Source organism: Procambarus clarkii, chromosome 67 (genome assembly GCF_040958095.1).
Source record: "Procambarus clarkii isolate CNS0578487 chromosome 67, FALCON_Pclarkii_2.0, whole genome shotgun sequence".
Lineage (NCBI taxonomy): Eukaryota > Metazoa > Arthropoda > Malacostraca > Decapoda > Cambaridae > Procambarus > Procambarus clarkii.
The window spans coordinates 27,037,186-27,053,112 of NC_091216.1; the positions used below are offsets into that span (position 1 = coordinate 27,037,186).

The window sequence follows — 15,927 nt, forward strand, 5'->3', positions numbered from 1 at the left end:
TTCATTTATAAACAGGGGGTTTGGCGGGTGCATGGAATCACTTTTGGATCTTTGTTTGGAGGACGGGCTGCAGTGAACCAGCCCGTCCTCCAAACAAAGACCCAAAAGTGATTCCTTCCACCCACCAAACCCCCCTGTTTATGAATGAAAAACGGTTTACACACGACTCACAACTGCTGTCGTTCGAACACTTCCGGAATAAGTGCTTCACTGACGAATTTTGTTCAAACCACAACGCTATAAATGTTTCACCCACGTACTACAAATACAAATAATCGCTAACAGAACCGAAACCCCTAACCTAACCTAACCTATGCCTATATATGCAGAATATGCTAGTATATTATAGAACAGAATCTAAACATCTAACCTAACCTAACCTATGCCTATACATGCACAATATGCTAGTATATTATAATATTAGTTTATCTTTGAGAAAATTCCTGTTTTAAATGAACATCATGTAAACATTTATGAATGCGTCTGTGGGGTCGACTGCTGGATGTAATGGACTTGAGTGGAGGACGGGTTGGTGTAAACCGTTTTTCATTCATAAACAGGGGGTGTGGCAGGTGCATGGAATCACTTTTGGGTCTTCGTTTGGAGAACGGGCTGGGATATGACGAGCGAATCTGGATTCAGGAACTCTGTGATCCGGATCCCAATGACAAACGCAGGGGGGAGTTCCAGCTGGCGCCGCGGACGTCAACAAGAAGTCACAGCCGAAGGTGAAATTGAAATTGAAATAAGTTTATTGATGTAAAATACACACAAAGGGATGAGGTAGCTCAAGCTATTCTCACCCCGTTCAGTACATCGTGTTAATACATATATAGACACACATCACAAGCAATAAACATATTACCAAACATTCTGAGAGATAAACATATACATTTCCTCCTTAACACAAGTAGTATGTTATCAGATGTACACACAAATACTTTTATGACCTAAGCCGAAGGTTGTAGTTAATAATAATTGAATAGTTTTGTCGGGGACATGCAGTCTGTGGATATATGTACACGTTAGGCTGGTAATGAGGTTTCAGCTCAGGTCGAACTACTGACCCTCCCCAGGATGCAACTTCAAAACAGTTGCTTGACTCTCGGGTACCTATTTACTGTTCAGTGAATAGAGGCTTTAGGTGAAAGGAAACGTGCCCAACCATTTCTGTCCCACCCAGGAATTGAAGCCTGTTATAATATATATGTATATGTATATATATATATATATATATATATATATATATATATATATATATATATATATATATATATATATATATATATATATATATAAAGAGATGTATCCTGCTTCTTTGGGAATATACACAGGAGTATTTTAGTCCATACTTGCTGCTTGTTCAGTAAGTACTAGTGTCCTTTATCCTGCCGTGGTTGGTAGGCCTAACACCAAGCCAGTTAGGTATATTGATATTCCTTTAATCAATGGTATGACTGTTGGCTCTGTCATCCATCCAATTTCTGATTAAATGCTTGGACTGATTGACTGAATTCCATTCACTAATCAGAATTAGAATTTTAAGGTCCCACACTACTAGCTAATTTATTGATGTTGAGCAAACCACACATTAGAAAGTGAAGGGACGACGACGTTTCGGTCCTTCCTGGACCATTCTCAAGTCGATTGAAAATTTATTGATTCTTATTAACTCCACAACTTATTGAACCATTGCTTTTTCCCTTTTTTAAGTTAGCCTTCAATACAGTTTTTATATTTAAAACAATCAAGATTTGTATTTTTAACTTTGGCAGACATCTCGATCTGCAGTCAGTTAAAACAACTGGGGACATCAACATAGCAGTGCAATCTTTTCTACAAACAACTCTTAGCCTTTATAACACCCACTGTCCTAGGCTTACAAAACAAGTCACAAGCAAAAGGCTTAACAATCCTTGGCTTACAAAGGGAATACTGAAATCCATTAACAAAAAACACGACCTTGAGAAGAAGTATAGGTTAGGAATTGTCTCCAAAGAATTCTCAAAGAATTACTCATTATTGCTAACTAAGATAATTAGACGAGCCAAAACTAATTACTACGAAGATAAATTTACTCAAATAAAGAGCAACATTAAACAAACTTGGAGCACAATTTCACAAATATTGGGATCAAAGAAATCTTTAAATAACAAACCGACTCTCCTGTCTAATAACGATGGTCAGCTTTCAGCCTCTGATTCTGCTATTGAGTTCAATAGGTTCTTCTCTTCCATTGGTTCATCCCTTGCAAATGATATTCCATCTTCCAGTACTGACATTAAGGACTATCTTACAGGTAACTATCCACAGTCTCTGTACCTAAAGCCTATTAACTCCACTGACGTCAATGAGATAATCCTTTCCCTTAAAACCAAGTCTGGTGCCCTTGAGGAGATACCAACTTTAATTTACAAAAAAGCCTCCAGATCTTTAGCCCCTGCTATTGCTTTGCTCTTCAACAAGTCACTTGAACTCCAAACCTTTCCAGATATTCTAAAAAAAGCGAGAGTAACGCCTGTCCACAAATGTGGTGACCCCACAGATGTTAACAACTACAGACCTATATCAATCCTGCCAAACTTGTCAAAAATTTTTGAAAAACTTATATACAAGCAGCTTTACTCATATCTAGCCAAACTCAATATACTTAGCCCTTGCCAATATGGCTTCAGACCCAAAAAAAGCACTAACGATGCACTTATTAGTATGCTTAACTTGATTCATACAGCTCTTGATAAAAAGGAGCTCCCTGTTGGGTTATTTGTGGACCTGCGTAAAGCTTTTGATACTGTCAACCACCAAAACCTTCTTCTTAAACTACATCATTATGGAGTCAGAGGACACTCCCTACAATACCTCGAGTCCTACCTTACTGACAGGCTCCAATATGTTTCTGTGAATAATACAATTTCTCCCACCCTACCCATCAACATTGGTGTTCCTCAGGGCAGCATACTTGGCCCTCTCCTCTTTCTCATCTACATTAATGACCTTCCAAATGCCTCCCAACACCTCAAACCAATTCTATTTGCTGACGACACAACCTTCATTTACTCCAGTCCTGACCCTCTTGCTCTAAATGCCACAGTAAATACTGAGCTAAATAAAGTCCATCTTTGGCTAACTGCCAACAAACTCACCCTTAACATTGACAAAACCTTCTATATTCTGTTTGGCAATAAATCCTCTAGTCTTATAAATCTCAAAATAAACAATACCCAAATTTGTAACAAATTAGATGGCAAATTCCTTGGCATTCTCATTGACCACAAGCTGAATTTCCAGGGACACATTCTAAATATATCAAAAAAAGTTTCAAAAACTGTGGGCATTCTTTCTAAGATCAGATATTATGTACCACGCCCTGCTCTGGTGACTCTCTATTACTCCCTTATCTATCCTTATCTCAACTATGGTATTTGTGCTTGGGGTTCTACTACCCAAAATCACTTACGTCCTCTAATTACCCAGCACAAAGCCGCTATTAGAACAATATCCAACTCTGGCCCCAGACATCACTCGGTACCCCTACTCAAATCTCTTAATATGTTAGATATTAAGTCACTGCACATTCTCTCATGTGTATTATACATATTTAAAACGCTAACCTATAATGCCAATCCTGATCTTAAAAGCTTCATAGAAGGTTGTAACAGAACCCATGAGCACCACACCAGAAATAAATACAGTTTTGATATTCCTAGAGTACGTCTTAATCAAACTAGAAATGCTCTGCAAATCAAGGGGCCCAGAATGTGGAATGACCTTCCCAACCATGTTAAAGACTGTACCTCTCTCAACCAGTTTAAGATAAAAACTAAACACTACCTAATAAATTCCCTGTAATCTACCTCACTCCTCTATTGTCAACCCATGTCTGTTATTTTCTTTTTTTTTTTTCTTTTTTTTTAATCAACACTGTTTGTCAACCTATTGTATTTGTGCTGCTTTTTCAGTCATGTTCCCCCTTTTTTTTTATCTTTATTTGTATTTGTTCTCAACATCTTTTATTCTTTATGCTCAATTAGTATTAAGTTCTAGATATTAATGTTTTTTCTTGCCCGAAACGCATTGCGTAATAGTGGCTTTAGGCATTGTATGTACTAGCTCTATCTATATATCAATCCTTTAATGTAACATCACTTGTATGTATATACCTTACCTGAATAAACATCTGAATCTGAATCTGAACTACCCAGTACTTATTTCATTGACTTAATAGTTTTATTTCATAGACATAATAGTGATGTTAATTGTTGCAGATAATGGTGGAGGTGCGAGCTCAGGTGTTAGGTGGGCCTGTGCACTTGGCTGGTGATACTGTGCAGGTCTGTATCACTGTCACACTCCCCTCATTAGATCCTGCTCTTCGTGCTCAGTCCAGGTATATTATTCTTATTATATTGAATTTAGGTCATGGTCAGATAAATAATCAGAATTATCCTTGAAGACATTGCTTTTATATAGAATTAATTGTTAGAATAATCATTTGCTGCCAAAATTCATATATGCCATAAATAGTAGTTATATCCATTATATTTTCTGCTCCTATGCTACTGAGTGGCTCAAAATAAAATTCTTTACACAGGATTACCTTGTACCTGTATATCTTCAGAGCATTTTACAGACATCCTTTTACACACTATTGGTATTCCTGGACTATAGTGCCAATTATTCCTGAGTCTTTCTGCTTACCTAATCCCATTGTGGTACATATATTCAGTCATGCTGTTCCTGTTCTTCTTTTTAAGATGCGTATACCCCTCTCAGTATTCTATACTTAGCCATGTTTATGTGGAGTTACACGAATACCTAAATTCTGCCTTTCATCAGTCTTTTCTTTTTCACTTTTATAATTAAAGTTTGCTAAGTAATATAAAAAATAGGTGATCAGTTATAGCACAGCACTATAAAGCAATAGGAAGACATCTATATTTGGCTTGAGTTTGATAACAAAAAAACTGTGACCTAACTGATGACATTTTCACATTAAAGTTCCTTAACAGCTGCCCTTATCATTGTATAATATACACATACTTATACATTATCAGCTTTTAATTCTTTTTCCCAATGAAGTATTTTCCATAACCCCATTTTCATTATGCCTCTATTATACATACATAATGACACTGCTGACTTAAAGCATCCTGTCCATTATTCAGTTTTGTGAAAAGCTTGCCATCCAAATCAGTACAGTATTTTAAAAGTTCTTGAAAGTAATTTTATGTTTTATCCTCATAGTGATGTATGTGAAGTTCTTGCATGGGGCAGTGCACAGATTCACTGTCAGTGCTCCGTAAATGAATATCGTGTGCGTTTACCTACCTCCAACCCCAAACCAGCAGAGGAGAAAGCTGTTGCTAATGCTGGTACAGGATGTAACTACTTTACTGTTGATTTTATCATGGAAGTTTTGCATATTTAATGTAGGATGAATTTCAGAGTTTCTTGGAAATTTTAATGAAAATTGTAAAAGACATGATTATTGTTCAGGGTACTGTACTGTATAATGTAGTTAATTTACCAATATAAAGTTTTTGAACTGTACAATATTTGAAATAAATAATAAATATTTCATAATTGCTTGGTCCAATAGTCCTTCAGATCCATTTATTCATATGTCCTTTGTATTTTACCAGATACATCATTTGCCCCGTGCCGCGGTGAGCGTGGCCACGTTGTTCTTTCAACTAAACCAAAGATCCTTTTTTGTGACCTCCAGTTGTTACCTGGTGAAAGTCGCTCATGTAAGGACAGCTTAGTTTTGCAGTTTAATATGACTTATATGCCAGTGCTGGGTTAAATGTTTAATATTTTTTGTAGATCACACTAGTGATCTAGTTTATTTTTTGTTAAATAAACCTTGCAAGTTTATTTTTAAGAACTTGTAGATTAATTTTAATTAATATTTATCTTTTGTCTAGTGATGCCTCACCTTATTTTGGTGCTCTACCGAAGGAGATGGTCACATCGTACCAGAGGTTTGCCTGAAGGAATGGTTGTGCTGACACTCACGTACACTTGCAAGACAATGATGTGATATGAATGTGAGAAATCAATTGTTAGGACAATTCTCTGAAGAAAGTGTATGGTGTTAATTAAGATATGAAAATGTTTCGGAGAGATGTAAAGTACAGTATAAGTCAATAATCTCCAATTTGAGGAGAGCATTCCAACATGAGTTGGCCCTGTAGAACAAATGGATGAGGGTAAATTGGTGAAAAGAGTGTATTAAATAAATTTGAGGCTTAGAGGAGATGAAGGCCATAAACAATGTGGATGGATATGGCATTGTGTGTGTGTGTGTGTGTGTGTGTGTGTGTGTGTGTGTGTGTGTGTGTGTGTGTGTGTGTGTGTGTGTGTGTGTGTGTGTGTGTGTGTGAGAGTGTGTGAGTGTGTGAGTGTGTGAGTGTTAGTGAGGAAACAGGAAGGGTGTATAATCAGTGCACAGAATATGTAACAACACACTGCAGGGTGGAAGTGGTATTCAAGTTCAAGTATGTTTATTGAGATAAGCAAGAAATACATCTCAAAGGGATAGAGTAGCTTAGGCTATTTCTACCCCCCTTACTGGATGGAAGTGGTATGTAAGAAAGAGTGAGAATGTATTTATTCTGTATATGTAATGTTCATGATAATTCATGAGTGTTGTACACTTGGTTGTACGGTGGTCGAGTGCGGTTGTGAATGCCTGATGGATGTGCGGGTCCTTGTTTAATCAATAACAAATCAGTTTAATCAATTTAATCTTTTTTTTCTCATTACTGATGCCTCTTCACACTATGAAATTTTAAAATGGGAGTAATGTTATAACAACATTATTATAATGGTAGTGTTATGTATTATGTTTTTTACACATTTTGATCGGCTGCAATCAAAGCGTGTAATTTCATTTAAAGTTAGGAAATTGTAAGGATTTTTATATCACTAAGAAATATTTTATTTTATATTTGAATAGTTGTATACAAAGAAACACTTCCTTGCGATGCGCCTCCAACATATCGTGGTCAGTTGTTAAAGTACGCTTACAAGATAACCATTGGCACTCAGAGGCTTGGGGCACCTACTAAACTACTGCGTGTTCCCATCAGAGTCATTGTATTGCGAGGTATGACTTGCTAAATTTATTTCTGTTTTTGTGTTTATGGATTTTTCTTTCTGGGATTATAATCCTGTAAAGTGTTATTGATAATTTACAAGGTAAATGGAACAAAGTGCTGTGGTTACTCTGTTGTAAAAGTTAAAATGGCATATTAAATTTAGCTGCTATTAATTTTTTGTGATTCAGTAAATTTGTAGATAATGTATTACCTAATCTATTTACCAGGCCGTAGAGACTGCCTGTACATATATAGTAAGCAAATTAATGATTGCACTCATTTTTCTTTTTTTAATTAAATTTTGAGGCTTTGATTTTACTATTATAGGACTGAGTGAAGCTTGTGTTTATAGTGAAAGTGGAGAGCTAGCACCATCGAATCCATTCTTGCATACCCCTCATCGAGACACACCAAGACACACTGCCCTACAGATTATACAGGTCAGAACTGATTTGTTAGCAATTGTAGATTTAATATTTATATCATACTGAGTTTGTTGATGTCTGGTCTCATAAGCTTGTGCTTGCATCTGTTAAAAGAAGTGCGAATGTAATGGTTAGGTGAGTCAAGCTCGTGTGTTCAACCTGCTACATTACATTACATTCGGCACAGTTTAGAATAATGAACAACACTGAAAATTATTGGAGCAGGATGTGGTTTGAACCAGCATCATGGGTCTTCCCCAGACATGTTACATCTCGCACGATTGTGATTTCCTAGTGTGTAAACAACATTTTTGGGGATTGGGTATTTTGTTTGAATGTTTACTATTTTTAGTATATATCCTTGGAGTCTTTTTACCAACTGCATTTTCTTTTCATAAATGAGGACTTTTGACATCTCTTAGAATGTACTGTAATCTTATTTTCTTATACATTTAAAGTTAAATTTGCATTTTTGCAAGGATTTTTCAGAATTATAATGTAAAGGATAAATGTAGAGCTGTGATTTTGATTTTGTTTTATGACTAAACAAAAGAATCATCATTTGGGTAAAAGAACACAATGTTTTGAGTCATTTTTGTGCTCAAAAACATCTGTATCACTTCTGCCAGGAAGCATCATTATGTGAAGACCTGTCACATCGGTCACATCATCGGTCAATGTTTCCTCTCCGAATATCGGAGAGGAAGCATTGCAGATAATTTGTAGTTAGTCCTTTGTGCTATAATTACTAAAAGTCTACAAAAACTAATATTTCCTAAAATATTGTAACTATTGTTGCGTGTTCCTTGTGCAGAGTGTTTCAACTCGCAAGAACCTGAGCCAATATAACATAACCAACACTCGAGGGAAAGTGGTGCGGTTCTGTATTTACAAGACCAGTTTCAGACTTGGAGAGGATATTGTCGCTACTTTTGATTTCAGCACTGCAGAAGTTACATGTGTACAGGTGAGAGTTCTTATCATAATCATACTGCTATTAATATCTTTATATAAACAAAAGGTCACCTAATGAGAAACACTTAACAAATTACGATCCATACATGGGAAGATTTGATATTAAGACAGGAGGTTAGATGTTTGGCATCAAGTTGTGTATTTACGAAATAAAATTGAACGTTTGTTGAGGAAAGACTAGAAAGTAAGACTGATGTTAGATCAAATGTAATGGAAGCTTCACAAGACAGCTGCTCATGTGATGGAATTATTACAGTTTGAAAGGGAGCTTACTTGTGTATATGTGGTATATCAGAGGTCTTGTTCATTTCTGGAATCCCCAAGTGGGTCTCGTATAGGTGTGGAGCATGGTATTACATCCATAAAATATGTTTAGAAAGGAGGGAATGAAGAGATACATCTGCACAAGTGATACAAATAGTTTATAATCCTTATGTTGTATATACAGTACTGGATATTAGATTTGATTTAAGAGTGACCTTACCATTCCCTGCACACTTTGCTCTTGCCTGAATATCCCCAACAGCCATCATCTATCTCTAGTAACTTTGTCAGGTACTGAACAGTGCACCGCTAAAGAAAACCAAGTTTTTTGAGACAGTTTTATAATAATAATTGAAAGCTCTTTTGGTAAACAAATTTGTAGTAAAACTTAGTGAGGAAATATTAATGCAATGTTGAGGTTCAGAACCAAATACTGGGGAACTGTGAAAGACTTTATCAAGAGTGCTCATTATACAGATTTGAGCTTTTTGTTTATAATTAACAAATTGCTGTATATGAAATGGAGTACTGCACTGTATAGCCAATGACATGCATAGTTATTTTGCATATGTTTGCATGTGTACATTCTTGCTTAATACTACTGTACTTAAGAGTACTGTAAGGAGGAATATATCTTGTCCACTTCTTCTCTTTAGGATGTCTGGTGCAACTCAACAGAGTTCCTCATAATTTTATCATACCTGTTTTAAAAGAACAGTAGTATATTATTTTTGCCATGGCTATGTACTCAAAGTCCATTCCATGCATCCACTGACTGAACAAGGACTTTCTTACATTTTTATGCCACGTCTACTTTTTCAGTTTCCACTTGTGACCTCTCATTTTGTTGCTCGTTACTTGAACCAATTTGTTCTTGTCCACCTTGTCTGTTCCTCTTAGCATCTTATTCTTAAGACTTATATCTCATTTGGTTTTTCTTTCTTTAGGTGTACATAGCTTCAGTTCTCCTAATCTGTACTCATAGCTCAGGTTTGTAATTTTCACTATATCTTGTAGCATATGTGTAGACCTATTCAATTTTCTTTCTTCTGAAACCTTTACATGCAAAATAAAATTTTTGGTCAAGTCTGCTACTCTCGGTTTGGTGTATCTTTGCATTTTTGTGTTTTTGTAAGGTGTGGGTTTCATGGTGATCCAGCCAGGAGGGTGCAACCTCCACTAAGTAACTGGACCACTAGCTCATGTGTAGTCCAGAACTTTAAAGGCACACTACTGTGCATATATATAAATAGGGAAAAATTACCACCTCAAATATGAATCATTTTCTTAAATTTGTTTCCATTTCAGTACTCTGTAACGTTGCAAAGTGAGGAAATTATTGCCGAATCCTGCCGTCAACGGCCATCTCAGAAACCAATGCTTGTTTCATACAGCAAGGCACATGAAGTTTGTCTCAATTTATCACATACCCATCTTTTGCTACCAATTCCCCTTCATGTTACACCAACATTTAATACAGAGTTAGGTAAGTTTTCATATAAATTCAGTATATCCTACTTCCTCATTTTTCCTCAACTCTACTCTTATCATAAGTATAGTGCAAAGTCGATTAGGCGAACTATACGGGACCAATCCCAGTTTATTGGAGTGAAGGATTTGTTGCAACTGGAGATGCCTTCAAGAAGAATTTGTAAAATGTATTTTATTTATACAGCATGTGAGTTTTTAGGCAAGAAATTTACATTGCTTCACCTGTTTCTTTCTTTTCCATTGTGGCCATCTATGAATATCATTAAAAATGTAATTGAAGCTATATTAAGTGAGTTATCTTTCATTCCCTAGTGTTTCCCGTGCTCAATGGGCTAATTTCACAGTGAATTTTAAATTTAAATCTATCATGTGATGGACAACCACATGGAGAACCTGCGAGTGAAGAGATTTCACCACATCTAACATACTTCCCACGCTCCAGCCTTGAGATCTCATTTTTAAAGGAAAAAGGGTTCATATTTTAGTGAATGTTCTCACGCTCTATGGGCTACTGTAATTTCGGTATCATTTGATGGACAACTTTCCCACAGGTCTGTGAACTATGGCCATGCTTCCTAAGCAAATCTATACATCTCCTTCACCAAATCTTCAAACACTTATTTGGCAAAGCAGGCAATGTAATGTCATTATCAGGAGAAAGTGCTAAGTCAGTATGACTATGTAGCACCTGGAGGATATTTGAGGACAAGGAGCTGGGATATAAGGAAGTGGTGGGTAAATCCAGCCTGTAGAGTGTGCGTTGCAACCAGAGATTTGCACAAATGATGTTTATTGAATCGAGGTTCCACTGTACAGTACTAGTACAGGCTGTACAGTATTTAGAAAATAATTGATAGTGGCTTTCCAAGAATATGAAAATTAATTGCCAAAAAACATTTACTGGCACAACCCATTGTATACAGAGCTTGATTTAAGACTCAAAGATTTCTTTAGTGAATGAACAGTAAAATAAAATTCTGGTCGTTGTAGTAGTTAGGATAACCTATCAGTACTATATTAAATTTATAACTGTTGGTTGGTTCCATAATCTATGTTCACTTAATTTAAGAAAATGGTACAAAGGGGGAAAAAACTATATATAATTTCAATTTTAAATACTGTACATTATCATTACATCATTTCCTGATTAAAAACTGTAGAATTTTAGCTAATGATAAATATTTTTACTAGCAAAGTGAACTTGAAAGTTTGGGTTACACTGATTTACTAACCTGTAATTATCTTTAAAATTACTGTACAGTACAGTACTTAGTATTTCAGTATGTAAAAAAAAATTATTTCTCTATCTCATATATACTTGTATGTCCACCAGTAAGTCTACAGTGGCAGCTACATTTTGAATTTGTGACAAGTACAAGTGAGGTCAAAGGCCCGTCTCTTCCTCCCAATAAAAATGAAGAAATAGAGTGGCGAGCGCCAAGCACTATTGATATCGAGACCATGGTCTGGGACCTGCCAATCACAATCCTACCAACAACCCCAAGTCAGGTTGCTCAGGCAGTGTGCATGCCGGCTCAACACACACTTCTGCTGTGAATCGTGATGTATTATCAAGCATGAGGGTTTGTGGTGAGTGTTTTATAGCCTTCAAATCATTGAGAATCATAAATAAATTTTATAAATCCTATTTGTTGCATTAGGTGGAGGGAATTCTTTGAAAGTCTGATTGGTGGGAGTGATGAAAGAGGTGCTAATATAAACGTAGTTTACTTTGCTGGTATGAGAAGAGTGCACGATAGATTACCACCTGATATAGTTATAGAAAAGGTGAGTGAAAGAGTTGTAACATGGGAATGTGTCAGGTGTTAAGGAGTGTGTGTGGAAAATTTGCCAGGAGACATGAGATTGTAGATTGTATCTGAGGATTTAGAAGAAACTATGATTTAACCATGTTATAGAAATAAAGGAAATTATAGTTATTGTTAGGCGTATTGAGTCATTAATTTATTATGTGCAGTGGGCAATGTGAGGCTGGATAGTGATTGATCACTGATGAAGAAGGCAAGTTCATGGTATACGAAATAGACATTTATATAGGTACATTTTGTGGAGAAGGTGCATGAGAAAACTTGTAGGATGTACAGTCTGTATAAACATTGAGAAGCATGTGATAAAGATAGTAGAGAAGGGCTCTGGATAGCGATGAGCAACATTTAATGTTGGGCGAGTTCTGTTAAGTTTGTTGTATGCAGGAATTAATGCATGTGTAAGAGTTAATGTTGCAATGAGTGACTGGTTTAATATTAACATAGGTGTGTGTCAAGGTTGTGTGATGTTACAATGAAGGGTCAAGGTACATATTTGGGTGGGATCATGAGAGGAGGGTCAAGGTAAAAAAAATTGTTTTGGACATGATGATAGCTGGGTGAAGTGTGTGTCTGAGTAAATTTGAGAATAGGATGAAGAGGGGGAAATTTGGGAAGAAAGTGGATATACTGTATTATATTAACTTGCTAATCCAGACTATATAGGAAGGACCCCCAGCCGGATTAGCACGTTTTCTGGATTAACATACTTTTCTGTACTGTACTGTACATGGCATGATGAAACAGGAACTGTATGTAAACACAAGGAATATGGTGAAGAAACTGGAAAGGAGTGGTTTATGAAATGCAGGGCGTTGCTAGTATTCCCCTAATTGTGCTTGTGGGGGTTGAACTTCGGCTCTCAACTGCCAGTCAACTGATGTACAGATCCCTGAACCTATTGTACTCTATCATACCCACATTTGAAACTGAATGGAGTCAGCCTCTGCCCCATTGCTGCCTAGTGGCTAGTGTGTCAGTGCTTGTGAGGCTGTATGCTATGATGTCTTAAATAAAAGAATTTAAATTGTACATTCAAAGTAACTATTAGTATAACTTTTATTAACAATACTGTATTTAATTTTTTTCTAGGCTGATGCTTCCCGGTACACAAAAGCGGGAAATGCGGTACTGGTGATGATGGGTGGTTCTGTGGTCACCGAGTTGTCACCTCATCACATAAGATAAATGTAAAGAGGACAACTTGTGGAAATGCAGTTGCAGTGCTGGATGTGAGCCAGATCCTACCCTGGGGTAATTTTTGGGTGCAAAATTTGTGTCAAATTAAAATTGTGCTTCCATTACTCATTTATCTGGGAACCCCCATAATGAAAATTAGTGAAGAAAAATATTGGTAGCTTTGCAAATATGTAAGAGTTCATAGGAGGACCATTTAGGCTAAGAAAGGCTGTTATTTAAGTGGGTGATGCTGGTGAATAGTGCAGACCTAAGCATTTTTTTTATGAGATAGTTATCAGTTTTCTTTTTTCAGTAACCAGTTAGGTGCAAGGAAAATATTAATGTATGAATGGCAGTATGCATATGTGGAGTTTTATAGTATTTCCACAACAGACTGAAAAAGTTATTAAAAAATAGAGCATTCAAATTGGGAATGATTGTATTGAGAAAAGGTAGAGTTAAAAGAATGAGGATATTGTAGTTATTAAATTATGCAGGTTCAATTATAATAATTTGTTTTGTCAGAGACAGGAAGACTATATTTATATATTTTCAAGTTGTATCGAGGCGGTCCCCCCCTTTCCCCCCTCCTAAGGTTGAACTGCAGCACTGACCATTTCTAGGATGCCTAACTCCAAGCAAACCTATTTACTACTAGGTGAAAGACGTGCCCAACCATTTCTGTCCTGCCTGGGAATCAAACCCAGGATCTCCAATTGTGGGGTAAAGAATGAAGCCAATTGTACTACAAGACCTTTTGAAATTGAGGTATCCTGAGCCACAGGAAGTGGCAGCAACACTAGGCTCATAAATCACAGGTTACGATGAAAAGATAGTATTTTTTGTACTTTCATTGAGCATGTGAAATAGTACGTGTACTTCATAATTTATTAAAAAAAACTTTTTTCTTAATTTGTTTTTATAAATGCTAAAATTGTACATGCACATTTGTTGTGTGTGTGTGCCTGTTTTTGTCCCAGCTACAAAAAATTCAAACTTTTTATGTCAAAATGCAATAAATTGTTCTGGAAGTAAAGTTAAACATTCTGGGGGAAATTACCTAAAAGGAGAGAGAAACAACATAATTAAGTATATTTATATAAAATTACATAAAATTATTGTCTGGTATTCCTAGTAATTTTGTTAAATATTTATAATGTCAACGTCTGGATTACTTGCATCCAATACATGCACTAATTTAGAGTTTTGTACTCGGATACTTTTGATATCGTTCGCCTTATGCGTTTTTGTTCTCGTATTGGCATCCTTGGTGATATTTAGCGCCCTCTGATTATTCTGCACATTTGATGGTGCTACATAGCCTTCCCGGTTTGGTGCTTTCTTTTGATAATTACTTACTTAGAGTTTTGTAACTTGTGTTCACCTAACAACCTCTCTAGTTTATATCAGGATCCAGTAGGATGGTAATGGTCTGTTCCTGTAAGTACAAAGGTTTCATGGATTTTATCATGCTTATTGGCTAAGCAAAATACATTCAGTGCTCTAATCATCATGAGGTGATTGCACTGACACCCCAAAGCATGCACTATACATAAGGTAACATCATACATACATTTACCAAGAATATGATCAAGGTATATGGCAGACTTGACTCTTCCTTCTGCAGACTTGTATATTTGTTACTTCATCTACTTGAATGATAAAGTTCTGTTTTGTGGAATTTGGACCCTCATCAATAAAATTATGGGTTATTCAGATTGAACAGCAATTTCCTTCATGAGAACTTATGTTACACAAGTTACTTTTTGTTAACGTTGGAAATTGGAGCAATTGGATGTGTTTGACGTCATAAGGGTGAGCATCACAGGTGTGGAGGGATGCATCTGAAAATATCCATTTCTAATTTGATTTTTGGGGGGGATTGGCCTCCAGCGTAATAGTAAATACAGGAACATTGTGCATTCCTGTATAAGTATGGTGTTTTGTCAGTTGTGTGTGACTGAGATGTGTTTTGCAATTGGTTAATTATTTATAAACTTCATACATTTATAAATAATATATTTATATACATATTAACATCGAATAAATTATATTGTTCTATTCATGCATTTCTTTAACAGAATTTATGGTAAACCGTGCAGAAATTATTAATTAATTTCTGCACGGTCTTTCACAATAGTAAATTGTGAAAGACTATATAAAAGCTGGTTTCTAAATATTCATTAAAGTGCCACCTGGTGAAATATGCCAACAACTATGGGGCCTCGCTATACCCCGTGCTACTCGGAACCTTTTGTTCAGAGTAGCTGAATCTCGAACAGCAGCAGCAGCCAAGGGTGAATGCAGTGTTGTTCATAATCCTGGCATGTGGAATTATCCCAGTTACCTAAAAGTTTACAAATCCTGCAACATTCTACTAGACATCTGGCATTCAAAACAGGAGCTGAACCTGGTACGTGCTGTCATGTCGGCAACAAAAGCAAATGTCACCCCAGAAGTACAGTAGATAAAGAAATGCAAAGAATACTACCTGGAAGAATCTAGCCTCATCAGCACAGCAAATGACAAGAGGTAAAACCGAAAGCAGAAAACTAGGCAAAACCTAGACCAGTACACATGAACCTACCAAACATCAAAGGCTGAGGAAGGGGCTAACACAACTGTGCCTGGCACACCCCATCCCTGACACAGGTAAAAGGTGAG

At 36.3% G+C, this 15,927-nt stretch overlaps 1 protein-coding gene across 5 annotated transcripts; it reads left to right on the plus strand.

Moving 5' to 3' along the window:
* The first annotated feature begins 569 nt into the window (after window positions 1-569).
* On the plus strand, window positions 570-15,324 carry LOC123767614 (RAB6A-GEF complex partner protein 2). 5 transcript variants are annotated; one of them, XM_045757425.2, is made up of 10 exons: window positions 570-759; window positions 4,266-4,387; window positions 5,245-5,381; window positions 5,643-5,750; window positions 6,962-7,111; window positions 7,431-7,543; window positions 8,343-8,495; window positions 10,076-10,253; window positions 11,592-11,848; window positions 13,177-15,324. In XM_045757425.2, the coding sequence occupies exons 2-9, from the start codon at window positions 4,269-4,271 to the stop codon at window positions 11,813-11,815; spliced, it is 1,182 nt and encodes a 393-aa protein (XP_045613381.1). In that variant the 5' UTR covers window positions 570-759; window positions 4,266-4,268; the 3' UTR covers window positions 11,816-11,848; window positions 13,177-15,324. The 5 variants fall into 5 exon arrangements, with proteins under 5 accessions (XP_045613381.1, XP_045613380.1, XP_069166664.1 ...); XM_045757424.2 differs by having other exon boundaries at window positions 571-728; XM_069310563.1 differs by having other exon boundaries at window positions 572-728; window positions 5,245-5,372.
* The last annotated feature ends 603 nt before the right edge of the window (window positions 15,325-15,927 follow it).